The sequence below is a fragment of the Megalobrama amblycephala genome, linkage group LG17 (genome assembly GCF_018812025.1).
Source record: "Megalobrama amblycephala isolate DHTTF-2021 linkage group LG17, ASM1881202v1, whole genome shotgun sequence".
Taxonomy (NCBI): Eukaryota; Metazoa; Chordata; class Actinopteri; order Cypriniformes; family Xenocyprididae; genus Megalobrama; species Megalobrama amblycephala.
In genome coordinates this window covers 48,383,162-48,409,316 of record NC_063060.1, presented here as the reverse complement: position 1 = coordinate 48,409,316, position 26,155 = coordinate 48,383,162, and the positions used below count along the sequence as shown (strand labels likewise).

Below are 26,155 nucleotides of genomic sequence, written 5' to 3'. Positions count from 1 at the left end.
TAAATTAGTCTTTTTTATAAATATCTAAAACATTATAAATGAATCTATATTTAAAACAAGAATATACATTTAAATAAATTCATTATGTTAAAGAAATGAATTGTTTAAATGAATGAATCAAATACATTTTAACAGTCTCTGATCCCCACCTGGTGTAATAAAGTAATAGATATAATCATTACTTGAAGCGTGCAGTAGTTTCAAAGGTCAATTACTGATTTTCACCACCATGTCCCTTTAGGGACTCCGTACAATCCATGTAGAAACTCTGTAGTCAATCCACTTCAGGTTTTTTCTGCAGCCAAGAGCAGATGATCAGGTAGAATAGGTGTTGCAACTTCAGGAAACTCTTCAGATCAAAAGCAAAAGGTAAAACTTCATGGAAGAGAAGACGGCATTACGGAGACTTTCACAGATGTCACTTCATGGTTTGTAATTTGCTTCTGATAACATCATGGGCATAAATTTAATCTAACATTGGGGGGGTTGTTTTCCCCTCTTTTCCACATCGCTTTTAAATTGTTTATGAATGCCCTTGTGGCTGTGCGCATTTTACTTTTGCTTTTGATTTAGTGGCAATTCGGGTCTGGCAATTACTTGAATGGGGGGTTCACTATTATTCTTAATGAAAAACACAACAACAAAACAGTAAAATGACGAACTCGCTTATACTAAAAATAACAACAAACAAACTTATTAGCAAAATGAATAAGCACGGCATACTCTATGTTATAGGCCTAATATACAAACAAATAATTTACAAAGTTTAAATAAAAAACTGAAAATCAGCAAACACTGTGGAACCAAATAAATAAGAAATGAATATAAACTCACTTATATTAAACATAGAACGTTTATCAACAAATCGAATAAGACAGCTTGGAGGCATAGCCTGCACACCATGCTGATCTGTGCTGCGACTCTCCTTCAGCTCATGCTGAATTGAGCAGACGCGTTCAGTTTTTGAACTAAATTATTTTTATTACTAAAACGATGGTGGGGGGTGGTGCCACAGTGGGCAAGTGATGTAATTGGTGTGTGGCTGAACACTGTGTATAACACAAGTAACACGACAATTGCAGAAAGCCTAGAGGGGGGACACAAAATGTTTCTAAACTTAAAACACTTTTTTTTGTTGTTGCCCCATTTGAATTGTTTTACTACTTACACAATTTTTTAAGTATGGGGGGGGGGGGGGTAATACTAACAAAAAAACAATACATATTTTCACCTATGGATATCATGTCATATTATTATGTCATATGTGTGTCGTTAGAAGCGTGTACCTTTTGATCAATGGTTAACTTGGTTTTGTTTGTAAAACAGAATAGCCACTCAACACATCATAAAAGAAATAAAGCTTTATTTATCTTTTTTTTATGCAAACAGACATTTACAGAATTTATAAATCAATACAAAATAGCCAAGACCAACAAAACATACATAACAGCCAATATGATTTGTATGTGTGTGTGTGTGTGTGTGTGTGTGTGTTTGTGTGTGTGAAACTGGGTGCGGGAGTGGAAGCAGATAAATAAAGGAACATGTGGAGAAGCACAACAGACATAACCATAGTAAAAAAAAATAAATAAATAAAAAATAAAAAAAAAAGAATAATAATAATAATGATGATGGTAATAATAGTATTAATAATACCAAAAACTGGAGAATGGAGGGTGAGGAGGGTGACAATAGCAATAGTAATAATAATGATGAGCTCAATTAATCAGAAATAAGAGGAAAGTGTTTATTTGTCTTTTTAAATTCAGGCATATGAAGTCCATATCTAGTGATTGTTCAACAGCTCGTCATCTGATCTCCTCCTCGTTTTTCTCCTTTAGAGTAAAACTCTTTTCACAGTGGAGATGGGAAGAGCTGAGGGTGATGCCGTTCTGTTTCAGCTGCAGATGTTGCTCTAGTTACATTTATCATGTTTCTGAAAGGTGAAATATTTCTACAACTTCAGATGTGTATTATTTATCTCACTAGACCTTTAAAGTATTTGTATTTGTATGTTTCAGTTTGTAATGAATGTCTAAATGAACTTAAACAAAAGAATCCCTACCGCACGTGACATATGCCATGCTTTCCTGTTTTTCACACTGTTTCCTGTGACAAATGTCTCAGATTTTGATACTACACTAATGATAAACTGTAGTATCCTGGATTCGCCGGATTACGCCAGGTGTCGTTTTTTTTATTACAAGTGTTGTGTTCTTACCTGGAAAGGTAGTTGAAGAAGATGTCCCATGTGGGAGGCATGGAGTGTTAATGTCTGTTGCTGTAACTGCTGCAAACAGAAAGTAAAGTGTTAACTTCAACTCAATTCATGCAGTAGTCTGAATTATATTGAAGGTACTACATAAAAAATCAGTGGGGAAACAAACATCCGTCGCTGAAGTTCAATTCAATTCAATTCAATTCACATTTATTTGTATAGCGCTTTTCACGATACATTTCATTTCAAAGCAGCTTTACAGAGAATGCATGTCAACATTACAAATTTAAAGAATGCAGATTAGCAAATAATATAATAATTTAGGCAATTAATTTACAATCACTGTTAGCAGTTTAACTGAAGGTAGAAGCAATGAGCTCCTGGAAAAATGAATTTCATTAACAATAATTAGGATATAGAAAATTGTGTAATGTGCATGTTGATCCAGATGATTGCGTCTTCTGAAGTCCTCGCAGGAGTTGGCGCCGTCTCTTCACAGGTGTTGGTCATCTGAGGTCTTCTTAAGAGGCTGGATCCAAACTGAAGCTGAAGTCCTCTCTAGTCACCTCAGGACGGGTGTCCCGAGGCAAAACAGAAAAGCAAATGGAGAATAATTAGCGTAGCTGCTGTTCATAACATTAAGCATAGATAGTCATGTGCAATTGATCTGATATGAGATGCATTATGTGAATGCTTGGCTAAAGAGATGCGTCTTTAATCTAGATTTAAACTGGGTGAGCGAGTCTGAGCCCCGAACATTATCAGGAAGGCTATTCCAGTATCACCCATGAAGTATCACCCATGATGAAGCAACTTGCGTTTGTTTCTTCATTATAGAAATGTGAATGAGCACAAGCTACTGCAGTCTGAACTCATCTTAAACTCGTCTCTTTTCTCTTCTCTCTTACAGTTTCACTAGTAAAGGAACAGTACTTGTGTTTGCCTGACCCATCAGAGACATTGTTTGCCTAAATCAGCTGAACCTTTAGGACTGTGATTGAAACGTAAAGGTAATTATTATTATTATTATTTATCTCAGTGCACTTCTCTTCTAAGCATCATATTAAAGGATTAGTCCACTTTCAAATACAATACAATTTTCCTGATAATTTACTCACCTCCATGTCATCCAAGATGTTCATGTCTTTCTTTCTTCAGTCGAAAAGAAATGAAGGTTTTTGATGAAAACATTCCAGGATTTTTCTCCATATAGTGGACTTCACTGGCCTCCAAACGGCTGAAGGTTAAAATTACAGCGAAACGATCATTCATTTTCTAAAAAATATACAACTGTACAGTGGGTACGGAAAGTATTCAGACCCCCTTAAATTTTTCGCTCTTTGTTATATTGCAGCCATTTGCTAAAATCATTTAAGTTCATTTTTTTCCTCATTAATGTACACACAGCACCCCATATTGACAGAAAAACATAGAATTGTTGACATTTTTGCAGATTTATTAAAAAAGAAAAACTGAAATATCACATGGTCCTAAGTATTCAGACCCTTTGCTGTGACACTCATATATTTAACTCAGGTGCTGTCCATTTCTTCTGATCATCCTTGAGATGGTTCTACACCTTCATTTGAGTCCAGCTGTGTTTGATTATACTGATTGGACTTGATTAGGAAAGCCACACACCTGTCTATATAAGACCTTACAGCTCACAGTGCATGTTAGAGCAAATGAGAATCATGAGGTCAAAGGAACTGCCTGAAGAGCTCAGAGACAGAATTGTGGCAAGGCACAGATCTGACCAAGGTTACAAAAACATTTCTGCTGCACTTAAGGTTCCTAAGAGCACAGTGGCCTCCATAATCCTTAAACGGAAGACGTTTGGGATGACCAGAACCCTTCCTAGAGCTGGCCGTCCGGCCAAACTGAGCTATCAGGGGAGAAGAGCCTTGGTGAGAGAGGTAAAGAAGAACCCAAAGATCACTGTGGCTGAGCTCCAGAGATGCAGTCGGGAGATGGGAGAAAGTTGTAGAAAGTCAACCATCACTGCAGCCCTCCACCAGTCGGGGCTTTATGGCAGAGCGGCCCGACGGAAGCCTCTCCTCAGTGCAAGACACATGAAAGCCCACATGGAGTTTGCCAAGATGGTGAGAAATAAGATTCTCTGGTCTGATGAGACCAAGATAGAACTTTTTGGCCTTAATTCTAAGCGGTATGTGAGGAGAAAAACAGGCACTGCTCATCACCTGTCCAATACAGTCCCAACAGTGAAGCATGGTGGTGGCAGCATCATGCTGTGGGGGTGTTTTTCAGCTGCAGGGACAGGACGACTGGTTGCAATCGAGGGAAAGATGAATGCGGCCAAGTACAGGGATATCCTGGACGAAAACCTTCTCCAGAGTGCTCAGGACCTCAGACTGGGCCGAAGGTTTACCTTCCAACAAGACAATGACCCTAAGCACACAGCTAAAATAATGAAGGAGTGGCTTCACAACAACTCCGTGACTGTTCTTGAATGGCCCAGCCAGAGCCCTGACTTAAACCCAATTGAGCATCTCTGGAGAGACCTAAAAATGGCTGTCCACCAACGTTTACCATCCAACCTGACAGAACTGGAGAGGATCTGCAAGGAGGAATGGCAGAGGATCCCCAAATCCAGGTGTGAAAAACTTGTTGCATCTTTCCCAAAAAGACTCATGGCTGTATTAGATCAAAAGGGTGCTTCTACTAAATACTGAGCAAAGGGTCTGAATACTTAAGACCATGTGATATTTCAGTTTTTCTTTTTTAATAAATCTGCAAAAATGTCAACAATTGTGTTTTTCTGTCAATATGGGGTGCTGTGTGTACATTAATGAGGAAAAAAATGAACTTAAATGATTTTAGCAAATGGCTGCAATATAACAAAGAGTGAAAAATTGAAGGGGGTCTGAATACTTTCCGTACCCACTGTATATGCTTTATAAACACAAATGATCACCTTGCACATGCTTCCACCAAAACAGCACTTTTGTATTCTTCAAAAAGTTTACGCTGTATGTCCTACACCTTCCCTATTCTACTTACAGAACAAACACAGCACCAATTTAATTTTTTCTGTAAGTAGAATGGGGAAGGCTTAGGACATACAACGTAAGCTTTTTGGAGAATACAAAAGTGCGGTTTTGGCGGAAGCACTTGCAAGGCGATCATTTGTGTTTATAAAGCATATACAGTTTTTTTTTTTTTTTTAGAAAATGACCGATGGTTTCTCTAGATAAGACTCTTATTCCTCGTCTGGGATCGTTTAAAGCCATTTGAAGCTGCACTGAAACTGTAATTTTACCTTCAACCATTTGGAGGCCAGTGAAGGAGAAAAATCCTGGAATGTTTTCATCAAAAACCTTAAATTCTTTTCGACTGAAGAAAGAAAGACATGAACATCATGACATGGAGGTGAGTAAATTATCAGGAACATTTTATTTGAAAGTGAACTAATCCTTTAAGGTAAAAATAATGGATGTATTGCCATGTTATCATTAGTTTTCTGTTTTTCCATATACAGGTCTCGTATTAGTTTCTAATTATGGAGAATAAAAGGAGCAGCGAGAGAGCAGCATCTCGAAAACCCAAACATCATCATGTGACCTCTGACCCCAGGTGAGACTCTATCCAGTATTAGAGACCAGGGGCCTCATTTATAACCGTTGTGTACGCTCAAAACAGGCCCTGAAAGTGGTGGGACGCCACTTCCAATGCACAGGTTGTGATTTATAAAAAATATGATTGAAAAAACATGAAAAATATGAAAAAAACTTGATTGTAAAATTTGCGCACCTGTACGCAAACACTGACCCATGTGTATGAATATTTTTGAGAAAGAGCAGTTGGTGATGGTGAGCTGAGGGACTGACGGCAGATGAAGGAAAACCACTTTAAATCCTCATTATTAGTCCTAATCATAAATACAGTGCATGTTCACAATAACAGTTTAAATAAATAAAAGAATGATTTAAACTGTTTTACATCTGATTTATACATAGAAATACTAAGAACTTCTATATATAGATTCATAATTAACATGAATAATGCATAATTTATAATTAATTCTAAAGTGAAGATCATGGTAACCCACCAGTAATGACTAAAGTATTACCAAATCCTTCAGTAGGAATTACTAATTATTTGGATCAGTATTCTAAAGTGAGAAACATGATAACTCTCTAGTAACTACTGGAGTCATTGTAAACTTTTGAGGTTTTTGTAAAGTATTGGATAGTTATTACATAATTCTAAAGGAACTACTACTTATTCGTATTGTAAAGTATAGATTATAGTAACCCACCAGTAATTACTCAAGTGTTACCAAATACATCAGAAGGAATTACTATACAAAACTGTACAAAAATCTCAAAAGTTTACAATGACTCCAGTAATTACTAAAGAGTTATCATGATCTTCACTTTAGAATTAATTATACAAGGGAAATGCTCTTTTAATGTGCTGAAGCACACAGAGGAACGGCCGCGGCGCTACTGCAAGAATAGTGCAGCCTACAGGGATTTGCAGATGAGAACTGTAAAAACAGCAGTATAGAACTTGTGAGCTTGCAGCCACTGCTTTAGCGCTCTCGAAAGACAAAGTGCGAGCGCATCTGCTTCCGCATTTATACCCGCTCTGCGGGGTGGAGAGCGGCATGCAAAACTGCATAAATTTGATGGCCAGTGGAAAGAATGAATGAACTCTATTCTAAAAACTTTATCTGAGAAGTATTTTATACAATTTTGTTTTTATATTTTTATGTACATTTATTCTAAAACAGGATATTTGATGATCTTTATCAATGTAATGTGTATTGCACAAATAGCATTTATAGTCCATATCTAATATTTTCTTGTAATGTCTTGTACCTTTGACGGCGTTAACCATGGTGTCACATGGATGGGAACATGCATGGAAATTATATGCAGATAAGGTTATGCATAGTAAAACTAGGCGTCGTAAGCTCCATATATGGTGAAGGAGACAGGGTGGGGATGCACGTATGCACAATCTTCCGCTGACTGGGATTTATAAAGGGCAGTAACACTTTACAATAACAGTACATGAATAACCATGAACTAATACCTGAATTAATAGTTACCTCAACATGAACTCAAGATTAGTTAAGATATGAACTAATCATGAACTAATGAAGAGTGATCCTTAACTACGACAGGAGTCATAAGGATTCATGCATGAAAACAGAAGCCTTAACTATGCGTTAATACATGTTTGATAATTAATGCATTAATTAACATTTAGGGTAAACTAAATCAAACAGTCTCTATAAGAAGGAATAATAAATATTTGGACTTTGAAATAAATTTAAACAATTTATTATTGTCAGAATTTAAACTACTGACATCAGCAGCTTCATTAAAAACATTACTGAAAGGCACAGGATTAGTTTGTCATTATTTTCACTGATCCTTCTTATCAAACATATAAAATAATAAATACACTAATAATTTATCTTAAAAGGTCTTAATATGTTTTGTGATATTCTTTCCTATCAAACTAAACAACTGTGACTTACAACAGTTCCTGAGGAATCGGTTCCCAAAAAAATAACCAAACAGGAAACATGAACTAAGGTCAGGGAACGTTTGCTGGGATCAGATTCAGAAGTTCACTCTCCATCCAGACGCAGGCCATGATCATCCTTTACCTCCATTCTCTGACTTTTTGAAAAGTCACACAACATCACTTAACAGGGCTGAATACTTATATAGTTGTGTTAGTACATGTGTATTTGATAGTAAGTTAATGATAAATCATGAGCTGAATTTGGTAAGTAGTTAACAGTGAATTATTTATGATGTGCCCCCTCAAGTAAAGTTATGACATAAGTATGCATTATCAAGCTATTAGTTTATGTTAGTATATGGTTAGTTAATAATGAGTTAATTATGATTGTGCCCCCTCAAGTAAAGTTATGACATAAGTATGCATTAACAAACCATTAGTTGATGTTAGTATATGGTTAGTTAATAATGAGTTAATTATGATTGTGCCCCCTCAAGTAAAGTCATGACATAAGTATGCATTAACAAACCATTAGTTGATGTTAGCATATGGTTAGTTAATAATGAGTTAATTATGATTGTGCCCCCTCAAGTAAAGTCATGACATAAGTATGCATTAACAAACCATTAGTTGATGTTAGTATATGGTTAGTTAATAATGAGTTAATTATGATTGTGCCCCCTCAAGTAAAGTCATGACATAAGTATGCATTAACAAACCATTAGTTGATGTTAGCATATGGTTAGTTAATAATGAGTTAATTATGATTGTGCCCCCTCAAGTAAAGTCATGACATAAGTATGCATTAACAAACCATTAGTTGATGTTAGTATATGGTTAGTTAATAATGAGTTAATTATGATTGTGCCCCCTCAAGTAAAGTCATGACATAAGTATGCATTAACAAACCATTAGTTGATGTTAGCATATGGTTAGTTAATAATGAGTTAATTATGATTGTGCCCCCTCAAGTAAAGTCATGACATAAGTATGCATTAACAAACCATTAGTTGATGTTAGTATATGGTTAGTTAATAATGAGTTAATTATGATGTGCTGCCTCAAGTAAAGTTAATTATGATTGTGCCCCCTCAAGTAAAGTTAATTATGATTGTGCCCCCTCAAGTAAAGTTAATTATGATTGTGCCCCTCAAGTAAAGTTATGACATAAGTATACATTAACAAACCATTAGTTGATGTTAGTATATGGTTAGTTAATAATGAGTTAATTATGATTGTGCCCCCTCAAGTAAAGTCATGACATAAGTATGCATTAACAAACCATTAGTTGATGTTAGTATATGGTTAGTTAATAATGAGTTAATTATGATTGTGCCCCCTCAAGTAAAGTCATGACATAAGTATGCATTAACAAACCATTAGTTGATGTTAGTATATGGTTAGTTAATAATGAGTTAATTATGATTGTGCCCCCTCAAGTAAAGTTAATTATGATTGTGCCCCTCAAGTAAAGTTAATTATGATTGTGCCCCCTCAAGTAAAGTTATGACATAAGTATACATTAACAAACCATTAGTTGATGTTAGTATATGGTTAGTTAATAATGAGTTAATTATGATGTGCTCCCTCAAGTAAAGTCATGACATAAGTATGCATTAACAAACCATTAGTTGATGTTAGTATATGGTTAGTTAATAATGAGTTAATTATGATTGTGCCCCTCAAGTAAAGTTAATTATGATTGTGCCCCCTCAAGTAAAGTTAATTATGATTGTGCCCCCTCAAGTAAAGTTATGACATAAGTATACATTAACAAACCATTAGTTGATGTTAGTATATGGTTAGTTAATAATGAGTTAATTATGATTGTGCCCCCTCAAGTAAAGTCATGACATAAGTATGCATTAACAAACCATTAGTTGATGTTAGTATATGGTTAGTTAATAATGAGTTAATTATGATTGTGCCCCCTCAAGTAAAGTCATGACATAAGTATGCATTAACAAACCATTAGTTGATGTTAGTATATGGTTAGTTAATAATGAGTTAATTATGATTGTGCCCCCTCAAGTAAAGTTAATTATGATTGTGCCCCTCAAGTAAAGTTAATTATGATTGTGCCCCCTCAAGTAAAGTTATGACATAAGTATACATTAACAAACCATTAGTTGATGTTAGTATATGGTTAGTTAATAATGAGTTAATTATGATGTGCTCCCTCAAGTAAAGTCATGACATAAGTATGCATTAACAAACCATTAGTTGATGTTAGTATATGGTTAGTTAATAATGAGTTAATTATGATTGTGCCCCTCAAGTAAAGTTAATTATGATTGTGCCCCCTCAAGTAAAGTTAATTATGATTGTGCCCCCTCAAGTAAAGTTATGACATAAGTATACATTAACAAACCATTAGTTGATGTTAGTATATGGTTAGTTAATAATGAGTTAATTATGATTGTGCCCCCTCAAGTAATGACATAAGTATGCATTAACAAACCATTAGTTGATGTTAGTATATGGTTAGTTAATAATGAGTTAATTATGATTGTGCCCCCTCAAGTAAAGTAATGACATAAGTATGCATTAACAAACCATTAGTTGATGTTAGTATATGGTTAGTTAATAATGAGTTAATTATGATTGTGCCCCCTCAAGTAAAGTCATGACATAAGTATGCATTAACAAACCATTAGTTGATGTTAGTATATGGTTAGTTAATAATGAGTTAATTATGATTGTGCCCCCTCAAGTAAAGTTATGACATAAGTATACATTAACAAACCATTAGTTGATGTTAGTATATGGTTAGTTAATAATGAGTTAATTATGATGTGCTCCCTCAAGTAAAGTCATGACATAAGTATGCATTAACAAACCATTAGTTGATGTTAGTATATGGTTAGTTAATAATGAGTTAATTATGATTGTGCCCCTCAAGTAAAGTTAATTATGATTGTGCCCCCTCAAGTAAAGTTAATTATGATTGTGCCCCCTCAAGTAAAGTTATGACATAAGTATACATTAACAAACCATTAGTTGATGTTAGTATATGGTTAGTTAATAATGAGTTAATTATGATTGTGCCCCCTCAAGTAAAGTCATGACATAAGTATGCATTAACAAACCATTAGTTGATGTTAGTATATGGTTAGTTAATAATGAGTTAATTATGATTGTGCCCCCTCAAGTAAAGTCATGACATAAGTATGCATTAACAAACCATTAGTTGATGTTAGTATATGGTTAGTTAATAATGAGTTAATTATGATTGTGCCCCCTCAAGTAAAGTTAATTATGATTGTGCCCCCTCAAGTAAAGTTAATTATGATTGTGCCCCCTCAAGTAAAGTTATGACATAAGTATACATTAACAAACCATTAGTTGATGTTAGTATATGGTTAGTTAATAATGAGTTAATTATGATGTGCTCCCTCAAGTAAAGTCATGACATAAGTATGCATTAACAAACCATTAGTTGATGTTAGTATATGGTTAGTTAATAATGAGTTAATTATGATTGTGCCCCCTCAAGTAAAGTTAATTATGATTGTGCCCCCTCAAGTAAAGTTAATTATGATTGTGCCCCCTCAAGTAAAGTTATGACATAAGTATACATTAACAAACCATTAGTTGATGTTAGTATATGGTTAGTTAATAATGAGTTAATTATGATTGTGCCCCCTCAAGTAATGACATAAGTATGCATTAACAAACCATTAGTTGATGTTAGTATATGGTTAGTTAATAATGAGTTAATTATGATTGTGCCCCCTCAAGTAAAGTAATGACATAAGTATGCATTAACAAACCATTAGTTGATGTTAGTATATGGTTAGTTAATAATGAGTTAATTATGATTGTGCCCCCTCAAGTAAAGTCATGACATAAGTATGCATTAACAAACCATTAGTTGATGTTAGTATATGGTTAGTTAATAATGAGTTAATTATGATTGTGCCCCCTCAAGTAAAGTCATGACATAAGTATGCATTAACAAACCATTAGTTGATGTTAGTATATGGTTAGTTAATAATGAGTTAATTATGATTGTGCCCCCTCAAGTAAAGTTATGACGTAAGTATGCATTAACAAACCATTAGTTGATGTTAGCATATGGTTAGTTAATAATGAGTTAATTATGATTGTGCCCCCTCAAGTAAAGTAATGACATAAGTATGCATTAACAAACCATTAGTTGATGTTAGTATATGGTTAGTTAATAATGAGTTAATTATGTGCTCCCTCAAGTAAAGTCATGACATAAGTATGCATTAACAAACCATTAGTTGATGTTAGTATATGGTTAGTTAATAATGAGTTAATTATGATTGTGCCCCCTCAAGTAAAGTCATGACATAAGTATGCATTAACAAACCATTAGTTGATGTTAGTATATGGTTAGTTAATAATGAGTTAATTATGATTGTGCCCCCTCAAGTAAAGTTATGACGTAAGTATGCATTAACAAACCATTAGTTGATGTTAGCATATGGTTAGTTAATAATGAGTTAATTATGATTGTGCCCCTCAAGTAAAGTAATGACATAAGTATGCATTAACAAACCATTAGTTGATGTTAGTATATGGTTAGTTAATAATGAGTTAATTATGATTGTGCCCCCTCAAGTAAAGTTAATTATGATTGTGCCCCCTCAAGTAAAGTTAATTATGATTGTGCCCCCTCAAGTAAAGTCATGACATAAGTATGCATTAACAAACCATTAGTTGATGTTAGTATATGGTTAGTTAATAATGAGTTAATTACGATGTGCCCCCTCAAGTAAAGTTATGACGTAAGTATGCATTAACAAACCATTAGTTGATGTTAGTATATGGTTAGTTAATAATGAGTTAATTATGTGCTCCCTCAAGTAAAGTCATGACATAAGTATGCATTAACAAACCATTAGTTGATGTTAGTATATGGTTAGTTAATAATGAGTTAATTATGATTGTGCCCCCTCAAGTAAAGTCATGACATAAGTATGCATTAACAAATCATTAGTTGATGTTAGTATATGGTTAGTTAATAATGAGTTAATTATGATTGTGCCCCCTCAAGTAAAGTCATGACATAAGTATGCATTAACAAACCATTAGTTGATGTTAGTATATGGTTAGTTAATAATGAGTTAATTATGATGTGCTCTTCATTAGTTCATGATTAGTTCATATCTTAACTAATCATGAGTTCATGTTGAGGTAACTATTAATTCAGGTATTAGTCCATGATTATTCATGTACTGTTATTGTAAAGTGTTACCTAAAGGGCTTTTTGTGCAGGTTCTGACATACAGTATGCAGAATCTAGCATTTGTGCGTACATACACCTTTAGGATAAAATCTACGGAAAGTATTATGGAAGTAATACAATTTTCTTAATGTTTAACAATTCTTAAGTAACTATTTTAAATGTAAATATTTTAAATTTGTTGAGTCATAGAACTCTATACTAATATTAATAAGAATATGCTAATTCATCTCTTCAGTTACGTCACGACAGTAGTAATGTTTTGTTCTTCTTCATGCCAATATTCAAATTCCAACTTGCAGCAAACTTTCCAACTTTGTTATTACAAAAATGGCTAAACCGCTATCTATGACAAATTTAAGAAAGAAACATGTCTAGACAAAGATGACAGGACGCTGTACCAACTTGACACTTTTGTCTTTTGAAAGAGAACTAACAGATAATTAGAATTATGAATATATTATCATCTAAAATTCAAAACCCAGCTGACTCTGACTTGTTTAAAACAGACATCAGCCATTCAGGGTAAGATATGTGTAGGTTTTTAGTCTGGCCCGCCATGGCATTGTTATGCAATATTTGCATTTAATGTTAGTGAGCAAGGAGTTTTATGAACTGTATATAGGCTATAGATATATGTCCCGTATTAGCAATGGCAGGTTGTCAATACAGGACTCAGACATTGTGATTTCTCTTTGTGATAAAGTTGTTATCAGGTTGGATCTCTCTCTCCTGCTTTGTTTTCGTTTAAATTTTTTTTTCACGTGGCAGCCACTCACACTTAATCATACTGCTCAGTCAGAGCGGGCATTTAGTGCTTAAAGGTGAAGTAATGGAAGGTGAACCATGGGAAAATGAGGGTCCCACGGAGAAACCAGTTGAGAACCACTGGTCTAGAGTGAACGCAAGCATCTCGCTTATGGTAAATCCATTCAACGGATCTTCACCGGCACATTTATTGACATGATGGCCACAACTGTTGTAGTTTTCATTGTAGCGTGTTTCCTCACAATGCCCCATTCCCTTTGACATGTTCATGACCTGTTTAATCTTTGTCTTACATACTTGACCGTTTAATCATATGCATTAGTACCACCCATTAGTACTTTTTCTTCCAAATTAAGCCAGATGAAAAACATGGGGTTGATTTTCCTGCTCAGACAAAAACTGAGATTAAGCGCCCTGCAATAAAGCAATAAAACTCATCTGGAGAGAAGATATCAAAGAGATATCATAGGACAACGCCTTGCCCTAAACTGTCCTCACACGTCTACAAATCTGCATCAGGATATAGGTTCAATCTAAAGGCTCAATGAAAGGAGCATGTTGCACATCATGGGACTTTTTGATTTTTGTCTATCAACTGGCTTAGCAAGTTGCAGTACCGTGATTAAGAAAACTGTGTTTTTGTATGAACAAGCATGTAGCGGTTTGACTCAAATAGATTAGTAAACTCTGCACCCTCTGACTAAGATCAGAACTGGCGAATTTGTGATTGTGAAAGGCACTCAACGGTCGAAGTGACTTTTCTAAGTGATATGGGTCCGTAATGAAAGAATAATTTAAAATATGAGATACCCAGAATAATCAAATATCTAAATTAATACATAACAAATGATTAATTTCTAACTGGAAACACAACCTAAGTGTAATGATCATTTGAAATTGGAGTCAGATTAAACAAGTGAAATTAAGTGAACGTCACAGGGGTGCTGAAAAGGCATACACGCGTTAACCTTCTCCCAGGCCGTCGGATTCCGTTTTTGGGCTGATGCGGGGTTCCTTACAGGGTGATGCATATTATTCCATTCTACCCATCATCCACTTTCTGTATCAGCCACTTTTAGAGACAATGAACTGATTTCACCTGCTGCTTATGTTGAAACTGAAAGTGAGGCTCAGGTGGGAAAACCTTTGAAATAAAGCAAAGCACAGTGTCAGAGCTGGAGGGAAAAGCAAGTTCAGGGTAAAACTATGAAGTCACATGATTTACTATCATTCATTATTTAGTAGTTTTTACACATATGATCACATACAAGAAGATCTACTCATGTCTTTTTTGATAATTATTTAAGTGACTTGAGCAGACATATGCATGATTTGTTTTTCCATCAGCATAAATCCCAACAGGAATAATAAATAATAACTGCTGTCAATCATTCACTTGTCCAAGTAAAAAAGTTACTTGTCCAGAAAGAAAAAAAGAAAAAAAGATTCTCATCAGTAGGCTATTCTATCAGCTCTTACTTAAATCAACATATTTGTGATATTTATTGTATTTGTTATTTAATTTATAAATTAATTGCCAGGGCGTTTTTCACTTATATAAAGGGCAGTTTTTCCATTATTAAACATATGCATCATCTGTGTTTTCTCAGTAACTGGAGTCAGAGATCTTCATCTCCAGAACCCAGCTGTGTGTCTGTGAAGAGTGACGGATCAATGCCTTTCACTCCTCCTGACCTCAGTGATGAACCAATGACCTCTGACCCCAGGTGAGTGTAAACATGGATTTGAAAGGTCAAAATAAAATCCTAAATAAATAAAACTTGAATAATAACCTTTGGAAACAAAAAGTGCAAAGTAACGAGCAGAAAAAACAAACAAACATGTTTGAAATAAGTTTAGACTTTTTAAAGTGTTTCTTTACAAAGCAAAAGGGAGTGTAGATTGTGTGGAGATTTTCCATATAGATATCCTAGGGTGAGAGCGCATGCGCACTGTCTCATATGCAACACACACAGTGCCACCTGCTGACGACTCCAGGAAAATACAGGTAAACACTGTTTATCATGACTTAATTCACTGAACATAATAAGAATAATGAAATAACAGATTTTAACATGCAAGGAGAGAAACAAATTTTAAGGTTATTTACCACCCGATTACATAAGTGTGATTTTGGACACACACAGCGGAGAGACGTTTCAGCATGGAGGATGAAAACCAAACTCAACGAGCAAGTAAAATCTTTTTTTTTATCTGATGGCATATTGTTAAGATTAAAGGTTGTTTTAGCTAATGTAGTGTGCAGTTTGCAGTGTTATAAAGTTGTTAGTCCATGCCAGCTTTCTTATATTATAACTGGTGTTTGTAGGAACACTTTAGTAATCACAGGATGAATGGGTTATAAACAATCAATAAAACAACGATTCTGATGATAAACTATCAAGTAATTTTAAATAAGGTTTGTATTCAGTGGGTTCTTATGGAAGCCTGTTTCCGCCACAGTTGAGTAAAAAAATATAATTCTGTAAGTCATAATAATGAGAAAGTTTCTCATAATAATGACTTAGTATGTCAGAATAATGAGAACATTTCTCGTAATTATGACTTATTTTCTCGTAATAATGACTTAGTTTCTCATAATAATGAGAAACTTTCTCGTAATAATGACTTAGTTTCTCATAATAACGAGAAACGTTCTCGTAATAATGACTTAACATCTCATAATAATGAGAAACTTTCTCGTAATTATGAGAAACTTCTACGCATGCGCAAAGCAGCGGAGCAGTGACACACTAGCGACATCCGCTGGTCAAATGCGAGAACTCCGCAACCATGGCACGTTCTGCAAAAGTGTCATCTATAATATTATTAAATAAATAACATTATTGATAAATTATCAGTAGCCTAGTGAGACGGGACAGTCTTCATTTGTAACATTCATTTGTATTTTTGTGTATGAACAAGCAGAAACAGAGTGGTGATCCATGGATTTCAAACAGATAGAGAAATGATAAGACAGCACACACCTACATATCCAACTCTGTTAAAGAACGCTTCACCTGGAAAGCTGTCTTTTGCATACATTCTAATGAGTCATAAACATCTTAAAAGGTGTTTTCTGTAGGAATATCGCTGGAATGAAGGTTTATGACTGGCCAAGTGCTTTAGGACCGGGTTTATATTAGAAAAGCTTTCCAGCGCCTGTCTAGGCAAACCTGCATATCAAATAGCCTAGACTCATCCGCGAAATACCAAAAAACCAACACATTTTATGAAGACGTTGCACTTAAACTTAACGAATAAATGTCATATTCCTTCGTTAATCTGATAGTTTTGAAAGCCTTTGCGTTCATGCAGCAGTTTCCACCGTTACCAAGGAAACCACTTTGCGTTCATGCCTCTATGGTTCGTGCGCATGGAAATGTATTGAAGATACTGATAATTTATAACTGATGTTATTTAATGATACTATAGACTGCACTTTGTATATTACACTGAATTTAACGAAAACAGAAGTGCACGAATGCAGAATGTGCCATGTTTGCTGTTCTCGCATTTAGGAGACTTTGACCAGCGGATGTCGCTAGCATGCCATGCCCTTCTGCTCCGCTGCTCTGCGCATGCGTAGAAGTTTCTTATTATTACGAGAAAGTTTCTCATTATTATGAGATACTAAGTCATTATTACGAGAAAGTTTCTCATTATTATGAGATACTAAGTCATTATTACGAGAAAGTTTCTCGTTATTATGAGATGTTAAGTCATTATTACGAGAAAGTTTCTCATTATTATGAGAAACTAAGTCATTATTACGAGAAAATAAGTCATAATTACGAGAAAGTTTCTCATTATTCTGACATACTAAGTCATTATTATGAGAAAGTTTCTCATTATTATGAGAAACTAAGTCATTATTACGAGAAACTTTCTCATTATTATGAGATACTAAGTCATTATTACGAGAAAATTTCTCATTATTATGACTTACAGAATTATAATTTTTTACTCTACTGTGGCGGAAACGGGCTTCCATAGGTTCTAAAGTTACCATCGTGACCAGCTAGGGATGCTACGGATGATCTGCTATTATGTTTTATGTTTTAAAAGTACCAGTGCATATATACTGTATGTTTAACATATCAGATGAATGTGCAAATGAACAAATGAATGTGCTAATACACTGCAGAATGATAAGCAGGTAGAACAGATCATCATCACTCTGCCTATCGCTTTGGCAAAATAAACCACTCAAAGCTGAAAGAAATTATGTAAGTTTGAAAAAAGATGTAAGGATTTAATTTTGAATTAAATAACTGGTGCGTCTGTACTTTTAACAGACGTCTGTACATTCTTAACATAAGTTATAACCGTAATTAAACTAAACTATATCTGTTATATCTTCATGCAGCATATATTCTCTGGATCTGTAAGCATTTTACAACAGTTCCCACACGAGCAATTTATAGATTATCTTGACAGAATATGCTATTCCATAACTTTAAGATAGTTAATTCCAAATCAGCTACATAAATTAATCAGCTAACCATTGTCCGACTCCGTTTTGAACATAAAAGGCTGAACAGTTTCTGACATTTTAAGTGAGTCTTCATGAGCTAATCGGTGCTGCTAACACAAGCTCTTGAAACTCGTCCCTTTTCTTCAGAGCAGCAGCTCATTTGCATTTAAAGGGACACACACAAATGGAGCGTTTTTGCTCACCCTCAAAAAGTGACAAATTTATCATGCTAAAAAAAATTATCTGTGGTGTATTTTGAGCTAGACTTCACATACACACTCCTGGGACATCAGAGACTTATTTTACATCTTGTAAAAGTGGCATTATCTGACCCCTTTAACTAAAAACATCCTTTAATCATAAGAAAATGGCATCTCTCTGCTGTGTGTGTTCGAAATCACTCTTAGGTGGTGGTAGATGTTTTTAATGCCTGATCAAAAGTTACTACGAACTAGGGATGTGGGGTGTAGTCAGCTAGCCAACTAAACGGCACAGCTCCTACTAGTTGACACTGAAAACAACAGTCGACTACACGAAGGGGAAAAAACAAACAAACAAAAAAACTATTTCATCATTTAAATGACCATTGTAACATATGGAGCTTGACAACGGAGTTGGAGATTTTATTAAAACATGTGCAGGTTTTATTAAAAAGAGCGTAGTCATACAGGCAGTAGGTCAAACACCAGCAAACAGTAACAAGAAGGCAAGGCAAGAGAGTAATCCAAAACACAGGCAATGGTCAAGGCAGGCAGCAAACGATCAAAAGACAAGGAATCATTCCAGGGTCAAAAACACAGGCAAGGCTAGGCAGAACAAGGAACAGGAAAATACGGGAATACACAGAAACAAAGGCTAAACAATAATCAGCAATGTGTGTGTGTTTGAGTGCAGCTTATATAAGTATATTATATAAATAATTATAAAGTGTCACTGTGTCACAGACACGTCAGGCTCCACCTCCCTGCAATACCCGCGCACTCAATAACCAGAGTTCTAATCACCGTCACCTGCACGTCATTATCCCCGCTATCACCAGCACTATATCTGCCACACTCACACACACAGTCTTTGTCCGGTCTCGTACGTATTACAGACTCATGTATACTTACCTCAAGGACTCCAACCTGCTACCAGCGTCTCCAGTGTCTCCAGTGTCTCCAGTCTTCCTCCTGTGTGCGTCTCTCTGTGTGTGAGTGTTCCCCATCTGCCGTCTTCAGTATCATCTGCTACGAACTCCATCTACAAGCAACAAAGGACAGTATCATTTCCCTATCATCTCATCAAACTCTCAATCTACCATTTATTCACCTGCTCATTGCTGTTATCAATAAAACAACCTTACTTGCTTTTACATCTGCCTCCGTGCCGTCTGTATTGTAACAGAAGACCGGACCCAGCAAAAACGACAGGATATCAGCATGAGCCAACCAGACCCGTTCCAGGAGCTCGTGAGCGCGCTGCGCCGAGCACTCACTCCACCACAACCACCGTCACCATCACCAGCACCTGTCGCCGCTTCCTCGTTCACTTCTTCGCTTCACTCTCCAACCATGCACGCCAGTCCCATGGCCAGGCCGGCGCCCTACTCAGGATCGGCGGAGGATTGCAGCGGATTCCTCCTGCAATGTGAGCTGGTCCTGGAGATGCAATCGCAACTTTACCCCACTGACACCGCTAAGATCGCCTTCATAATCTCACAGCTACAAGGAAAAGCTCTCCGTTGGGCGGACGCACTCTGGATTCAGAAAGGCTCCGTGGTGAAATCCTATCCTGCCTTCGTCTCTCATTTCCGCGAAGTCTTTGGAAAGCCCCTCTCGGATTCATCAGTCGGTGAGAAACTCTATAATTTGAAACAAGGATCTAACTCTGTGAGTGATTATGCCTTGCAGTTCCGTACTCTGGCTTCCAGCAGCGGATGGAATGAACAAGCCCTCATCACTTCTTTCCGCCAGGGGTTGGAACCGAAGTTGCGATTGCATCTCGCTGCATACGAGGACAACATCGGCCTCGAACGCTTCATTCAACTCGCCATCCGTGTAGGCACTCGTATGCAGTCGTGTCTCGAAGAACACCAGGGCCAGCCACTTCCTCACCACCTCCTCCGTCGGTCCGAACCCGTCAGCTCCCCAGAACCAGCCAGCGAACCCATGCAAATTGAAAATTCTCGTCTCTCCTCTACCGAACAACAACGAAGGCTGACCCTGAACTTATGCCTCTACTGTGGTTCTCCTGGGCATGTGCTCTCTGCATGCCCAATCCGCCCTCCAAGACCTCTGGTGAGTGCCATCTTTCCCTCCATACTCAAGATGAAACCACTCACTACTGTTGTAAACCTTACTGCTGCAAATGTGTCTGTTCCAGTTGTCGCGCTCCTCGATTCAGGGTCAGCCGGGAACTTCATCTCCGGTGCCCTCTGTCGCCAACTCAAGCTCAAAACCTCGCCTTCGCCTAGTATCTATCAAGCCCATTCCATCACCGGAAAGCCCCTAGGCCGCAAGAAGATCAGTCGCTGTGCTGGACCGCTACAGCTCCGTGTAGGAATTCTCCATGTCGAGGACATCCACCTGCTGGTTCTGGAGGAATCCACCGCTGACGTGGTTCTAGGGCGCCCGTGGCTCGAACAATACAGCCCAACCATCTCCTGGCGCACGGGCGAGATCCTGAAGTGGGGCGAACACTGTTTCTCCAACTGCTTCTCCGGGTTTCCTGTTCCTCCATCTCCACGTCCAAAAGAAATCACTGTCTGCACTACCTCCATCGAGAGCCCCATCAAGAAACGATCCATCGACATTCCATCCTGTTACGCCCCCTTCAGCGACGTCTTCTGCCCGCAACGAGCCTCCAAGCTACCTCCACACCGGCCATGGGACTGTGCCATCGATCTGCTACTGGGTGAGCCAGTGCCACGGGGAAGGATCTACCCCCTTTCAGTGCCGGAGGAGAAGGCCATGGAGGACTATATTGAAGAGGCCCTCAAGCAAGGATACATCCGTCTGTCTACTTCCCCTGCTGCTTCCAGCTTCTTCTTCGTGGCCATAAAGGCCAGGCTTGCGGCCCTGTATTGATTACCGATCACTCAACAAGATTACCATCAAGTTCCGTTACCCACTTCCCCTCGTCCCAGCGGCCCTGGAACATCTCCGTGGTGCCACTGTGTTCACCAAGCTGGACCTCCGCAGCGCGTACAACTTCATCCGGATACGCGAGGGGGACGAGTGGAAGACCGCCTTTGTCACGCCCACCGGCCATTACGAATATTTGGTCATGCCCTATGGACTAGTCAACGCCCCCTCCGTATTCCAGGATTTCATTCATGAGGTGCTCCGGGAGTTTCTCCATAAGTTCGTGTTGGTGTATATCGATGACATCCTCATTTACTCCCGGAGCATGGCCAAACATCGCCACCACGTTGTGGAGGTCCTCAAGCGCTTACGACAATTCCAACTGTTTCTCAAGGCGGAAAAATGCTCCTTCCACCAGTCATCCGCCCACTTCCTGGGATACTTCATTGATGACAGTGGCATCCGGATGGACGAGGGGAAGGTAGAAGCCATCAAGTCCTGGCCCACTCCTACAACTATAAAAGAACTCCAACGCTTCCTAGGCTTCGCCAATTTCTACCGTCGTTTCATCAAAGGCTACAGTTCCATCGTCTATCCACTTACCAACCTCCTTCGCCATCAGCCCAAGTCTCTGTCCTGGTCCGAAGATGCCACAAGAGCCTTCGAAGCCCTCAAGAACGCCTTCACCACCGCTCCCCTCCTCGTCCACCCTGACCCTGACCTGCCTTTCGTCGTGGAGGTGGACGCATCCACCACAGGAGTGGGAGCGGTCCTCTCCCAGCAGCAGGGGCAGCCAAGTAGACTCCATCCATGCGCCTTCTTCTCCCGCAAGCTCAACCCGGAGGAGGTCAACTATGACATCGGTGACCGTGAGCTCCTGGCCGTCAAGCTCGCGTTGGAGGAATGGAGGCATTGGCTGGAGGGAGCCAAACACCCTTTTCAAGTGCTAACCGACCATAAAAACTTGGAGTATCTCAAAGCTGCAAAAAGATTAAACCCTCGTCAAGCTCGCTGGACTATGTTCTTCTCAAGATTTCACTTCACTATCTCCTATCGTCCTGGCTCCAAGAATCTGAAGGCTGATGCCTTATCCCGTCTCCATGTTCCTGATGAGAAAATTGAAACTCCAGAAACCGTCCTTCTAGAATCCATCTTCGTGAGTCCCATCCAATGGTCTGAAGAAACTCTGCCCTCCTCCAATGCCTCCACCCATACTCCGCCGGGTTGCCCGCAGGGTCTTCAGTACATCACCAGAGCACGACGCACTCAACTCATCCACGCAGCTCACTCATCACTTTGCACTGGTCACCCGGTGGTCAATGAGACCCTCTCGCTGCTGAAAGAGCGCTTCTGGTGGCCCAACTTGGCTAGGGATGTCAGAAGGTACGTGCAGGGCTGCAGGGAGTGCGCCATCTCTAAGAGCCCTCGTCATCTGCCGGCCGGCAAGCTCAATCCTCTGCCCGTTCCTGAGCGACCATGGTCACACCTGGGAGTGGATTTCATAACGGATCTCCCACCTTCTGACGGTCACACCTGCATCCTCGTGGTAGTGGATCGATTCTCCAAGGCCTGCCGACTAATTCCTCTCCAAGGTCTACCTACCGCTCTTACCACTGCAGAACTAATGTTCAACCACATCTTCCGTTACTATGGAATTCCCGAGGACATAGTATCTGACAGAGGGCCCTAGTTCATCTCCTGGGTCTGGAAGGCCTTCTTGTCCCTCCTGGGTGTGACCATAAGTCTGTCTTCCGGATACCACCCTCAGACGAACGGGCAGACGGAACGGAAGATCCAAGAGATCGGCCGCTTCCTGGGTACCTTCTGCCATGGCCACCAGGACTCCTGGAACCAGTACCTGGGTTGGGCCGAGTACGCCCAGAACTTCCTCCATCAGCCTTCCACCGGATTAACACCTTTTCAATGCGTACTCGGTTACCAACCCCCACTGTTCCCCTGGGACGGGGAACCCTCCAACGTTCCTGCTGTCGACTACTGGTTCCGGGAGAGCGAGAGGGTATGGGACTCAGCCCACCATCAGCTGCAGAGGGCCCTGCGCAGACGCAGGATGACAGCCGACCTTCGTCGCTCCAACGCTCCCAACTACCAGCCAGGGCAGAAGGTCTGGCTGTCGACCAGGGACATCAGACTGCGTCTGCCATGCAGAAAGTGTCCCCGCTTCATTGGCCCGTTCACCATCGTTAAGCAGATCAACCCCGTCACGTATCGTCTTCAGCTCCCTCCACAATACAAAATTCATCCCACTTTCCATGTGTCTTTGTTAAAACCTCACCACCCTTCTCTCTCTCCTTCCACAGAGCCTGACGTGGCAGCCGTCGAGCCCCCCCTTCCACTTCTTCTGGAGGATGGAGCTGCATACAAGGTTCGTGAAATTCTGGACTCCCGGCGCCGTGGTGGTCTCCTGGAATACCTCGTAGACTGGGAGGGCTACGGGCCAGAGGAGCAGTCGTGGGTCCCGCGGAACGACATCCTTGATCCCAACCTGCTACAAGCCTTCCACACCAGCCACCCGGACAGACCTGCCCCACGCCCTCGAGGTCGGCCACCACGACGTCGGGGTCCTCGGCACTCAGGAGCGGGCCGTGGGGGGGGGGGGGGGGTGGTACTGTCACAGACACGTCAGGCTCCACCTCCCTGCAATACCCGCGCACTCAATCACCAGAGTTCTAATCACCGCCACCTGCACGTCATTATCCCCGCTATCACCAGCACTATATCTGCCACACTCACACACACAGTCTTTGTCCGGTCTCGTACGTATTACAGACTCATGTATACTTACCTCAAGGACTCCAACCTGCTACTTACCTGCTACCAGCGTCTCCAGTGTCTCCAGTGTCTCCAGTCTTCCTCCTGTGTGCGTCTCTCTGTGTGTGTGTTCCCCGTCTGCTGTCTTCAGTATCATCTGCTACGAACTCCATCTACAAGCAACAAAGGACAGTATCATTTCCCTATCATCTCATCAAACTCTCAATCTACCATTTATTCACCTGCTCATTGCTGTTATCAATAAAACAACCTTACTTGCTTTTACATCTGCCTCCGTACCGTCTGTATTGTAACACACTGATGGGAAACAGGTGGGAGTGTATGATTAGTTCCTAGGTGGAGAATTGTGGGAAATGGAGTCCATATGAGAATAGAACACAGACTCAGGGCACATGTAACCATAAATTTAACATTACATTTAAAACATTTTAAATGACAAATTAATACAAAATGTTTGAAAAATAAATTATTTTTAAAAGTGTATCTGGGCGGAAACTATATTTTTTACCTCAGACCTTGCATGCGTTTTCTTCAAAAATGACAACGCGAAAGACGAGCAAGATGTGGGATTACTTTGAATTAGAAGGAAACTGAAAAGTTTTGTGTAAACTGTGTAATGTCAAATTGGCTTACAATAACTCTACCAGAGTGATGTATAATCATATTCGATACAGGCACGTAGGCGTTAGCTAGCGGCTACCCAAAGCCAATGTCAATCATATGTTTCACTATGACCTGTTGACCCTGCGATCCCGTCCGTGCTGAAAATATAACTAAGCTGATCTCTGGAGATGATATCAAGAGACCTTAATTAAACCTGTGTCCTGTTAATCACCTTGTTGAGATCCTTTGAGGAGGACTGGTCCCCCGACTAACCATGGTTTCTCCCAAGGTTTTTTCTTCCCCATTTTATCAACTGTTTGTCATCTGATGCCACCTGATGGAGTTTGGGTTCCTTGCCGCTGTCGTCTTTGGCTTGCTTAGTTGGGGACACTTGATATTCAACATTGACACCATTGTATGCGAACAGAACTGAGCTGGACAATGACATCACTGTTTTCTCCTGTGCTTATATATAGACAAATGAACTAATTATTGATTACGGAATCAACGGAATGAATCAATACTGAATTTACTTAAGCTGGACAATGACGCCATTTTCTTTAAGAGCTGCTGTGCAGCCAAAATTGTCACTGTAAAGCTGCTTTGACACAATCTGCATTGTAAAAAGCGCTATATAAATAAAGGTGACTTGGCTTGACTTGACTTTGTTTGCTTCATGTATTTATACCCTGTGTTTTCCCTTATTCCTCATCTGTTCTCGTCAGTGTATGCTGTGTTTATGTAACATTTTATGCCGTCATGTTTATATTTGCAGCGGAATAGTGGATTATGGCTTTGAAATGAGTCCATTTGGACTGTCTGTAGTTGTCAGGAAAACACTATAACGCCTTGAGTAACTGCTTTTCTTCACCTGTCGGTGTGGCTCTGTGTATAAAGGGTCTGCTTGAGCCCCGCTTTCACCTCTGACACATAGAGCCGATGAGAAGACAGAGGCAGTGCCATCGGCTAAAATGCTGACATTCGTTTTTATGTAAACATAATGGGCAATATATTGTGTCACCAAAAATTATTGAGGTTATGTCCATATATCCTGTGATAAGTCAATATACTAATTATTGTGACAGACCTAATGCCGTATGATCTTTTTTTCTCTTTTAGACCAGGTTATCCCAGTATATTTAATTATGTACTGTATATGATGTATATTACGATGTCATGATGAACTATATGCCTTTCTCCACTGATGTTCTAAGTTGTTCAAAGCATTTCTAAGGATACTGATTTTTATAAGGCAGCTGTCTGACTCTGAGGTGTCAAACAGGAACATGGTTTGTGTAACATTAGCAACACATTATTAGCTGATTGATAACATAGTCAGGCCAAGGCTAATCATATTAATTACCATTATGTGTCCGATGTTGTAAAGAGCAATACATAAACAATACATCGACTTGTAGAAGAACCTGTATGAGTGAGTGGAGGCAGGGCTTAATTGTAAATTCATGGATCCACATATACTTGAAACAAGGGTGTAGAGTTCCATTCAAGCTGTTTTA

General features: G+C 38.9%; 1 protein-coding gene across 2 annotated transcripts in view; it reads left to right on the top strand.

The window, feature by feature from the left end:
• Positions 1 to 319: 319 nt before the first annotated feature.
• Positions 320 to 26,155, top strand: part of LOC125250801 (protein NLRC3-like) — a 29,537-nt gene continuing 3,701 nt past the window's right edge. The window contains exons 1-5 of one of the 2 annotated variants that reach the window (XM_048163574.1): positions 324 to 428; positions 1,842 to 1,943; positions 3,129 to 3,228; positions 5,718 to 5,812; positions 15,314 to 15,430. In XM_048163574.1, the coding sequence (XP_048019531.1) occupies positions 5,739 to 5,812; positions 15,314 to 15,430 (191 nt within the window). In that variant the 5' untranslated portion in view covers positions 324 to 428; positions 1,842 to 1,943; positions 3,129 to 3,228; positions 5,718 to 5,738. Of the gene's footprint in view, positions 429 to 1,841; positions 1,944 to 3,128; positions 3,229 to 5,717; positions 5,813 to 15,313; positions 15,431 to 26,155 lie in introns of both variants that reach the window. The other variant, XM_048163575.1, reaches the window with a different exon arrangement.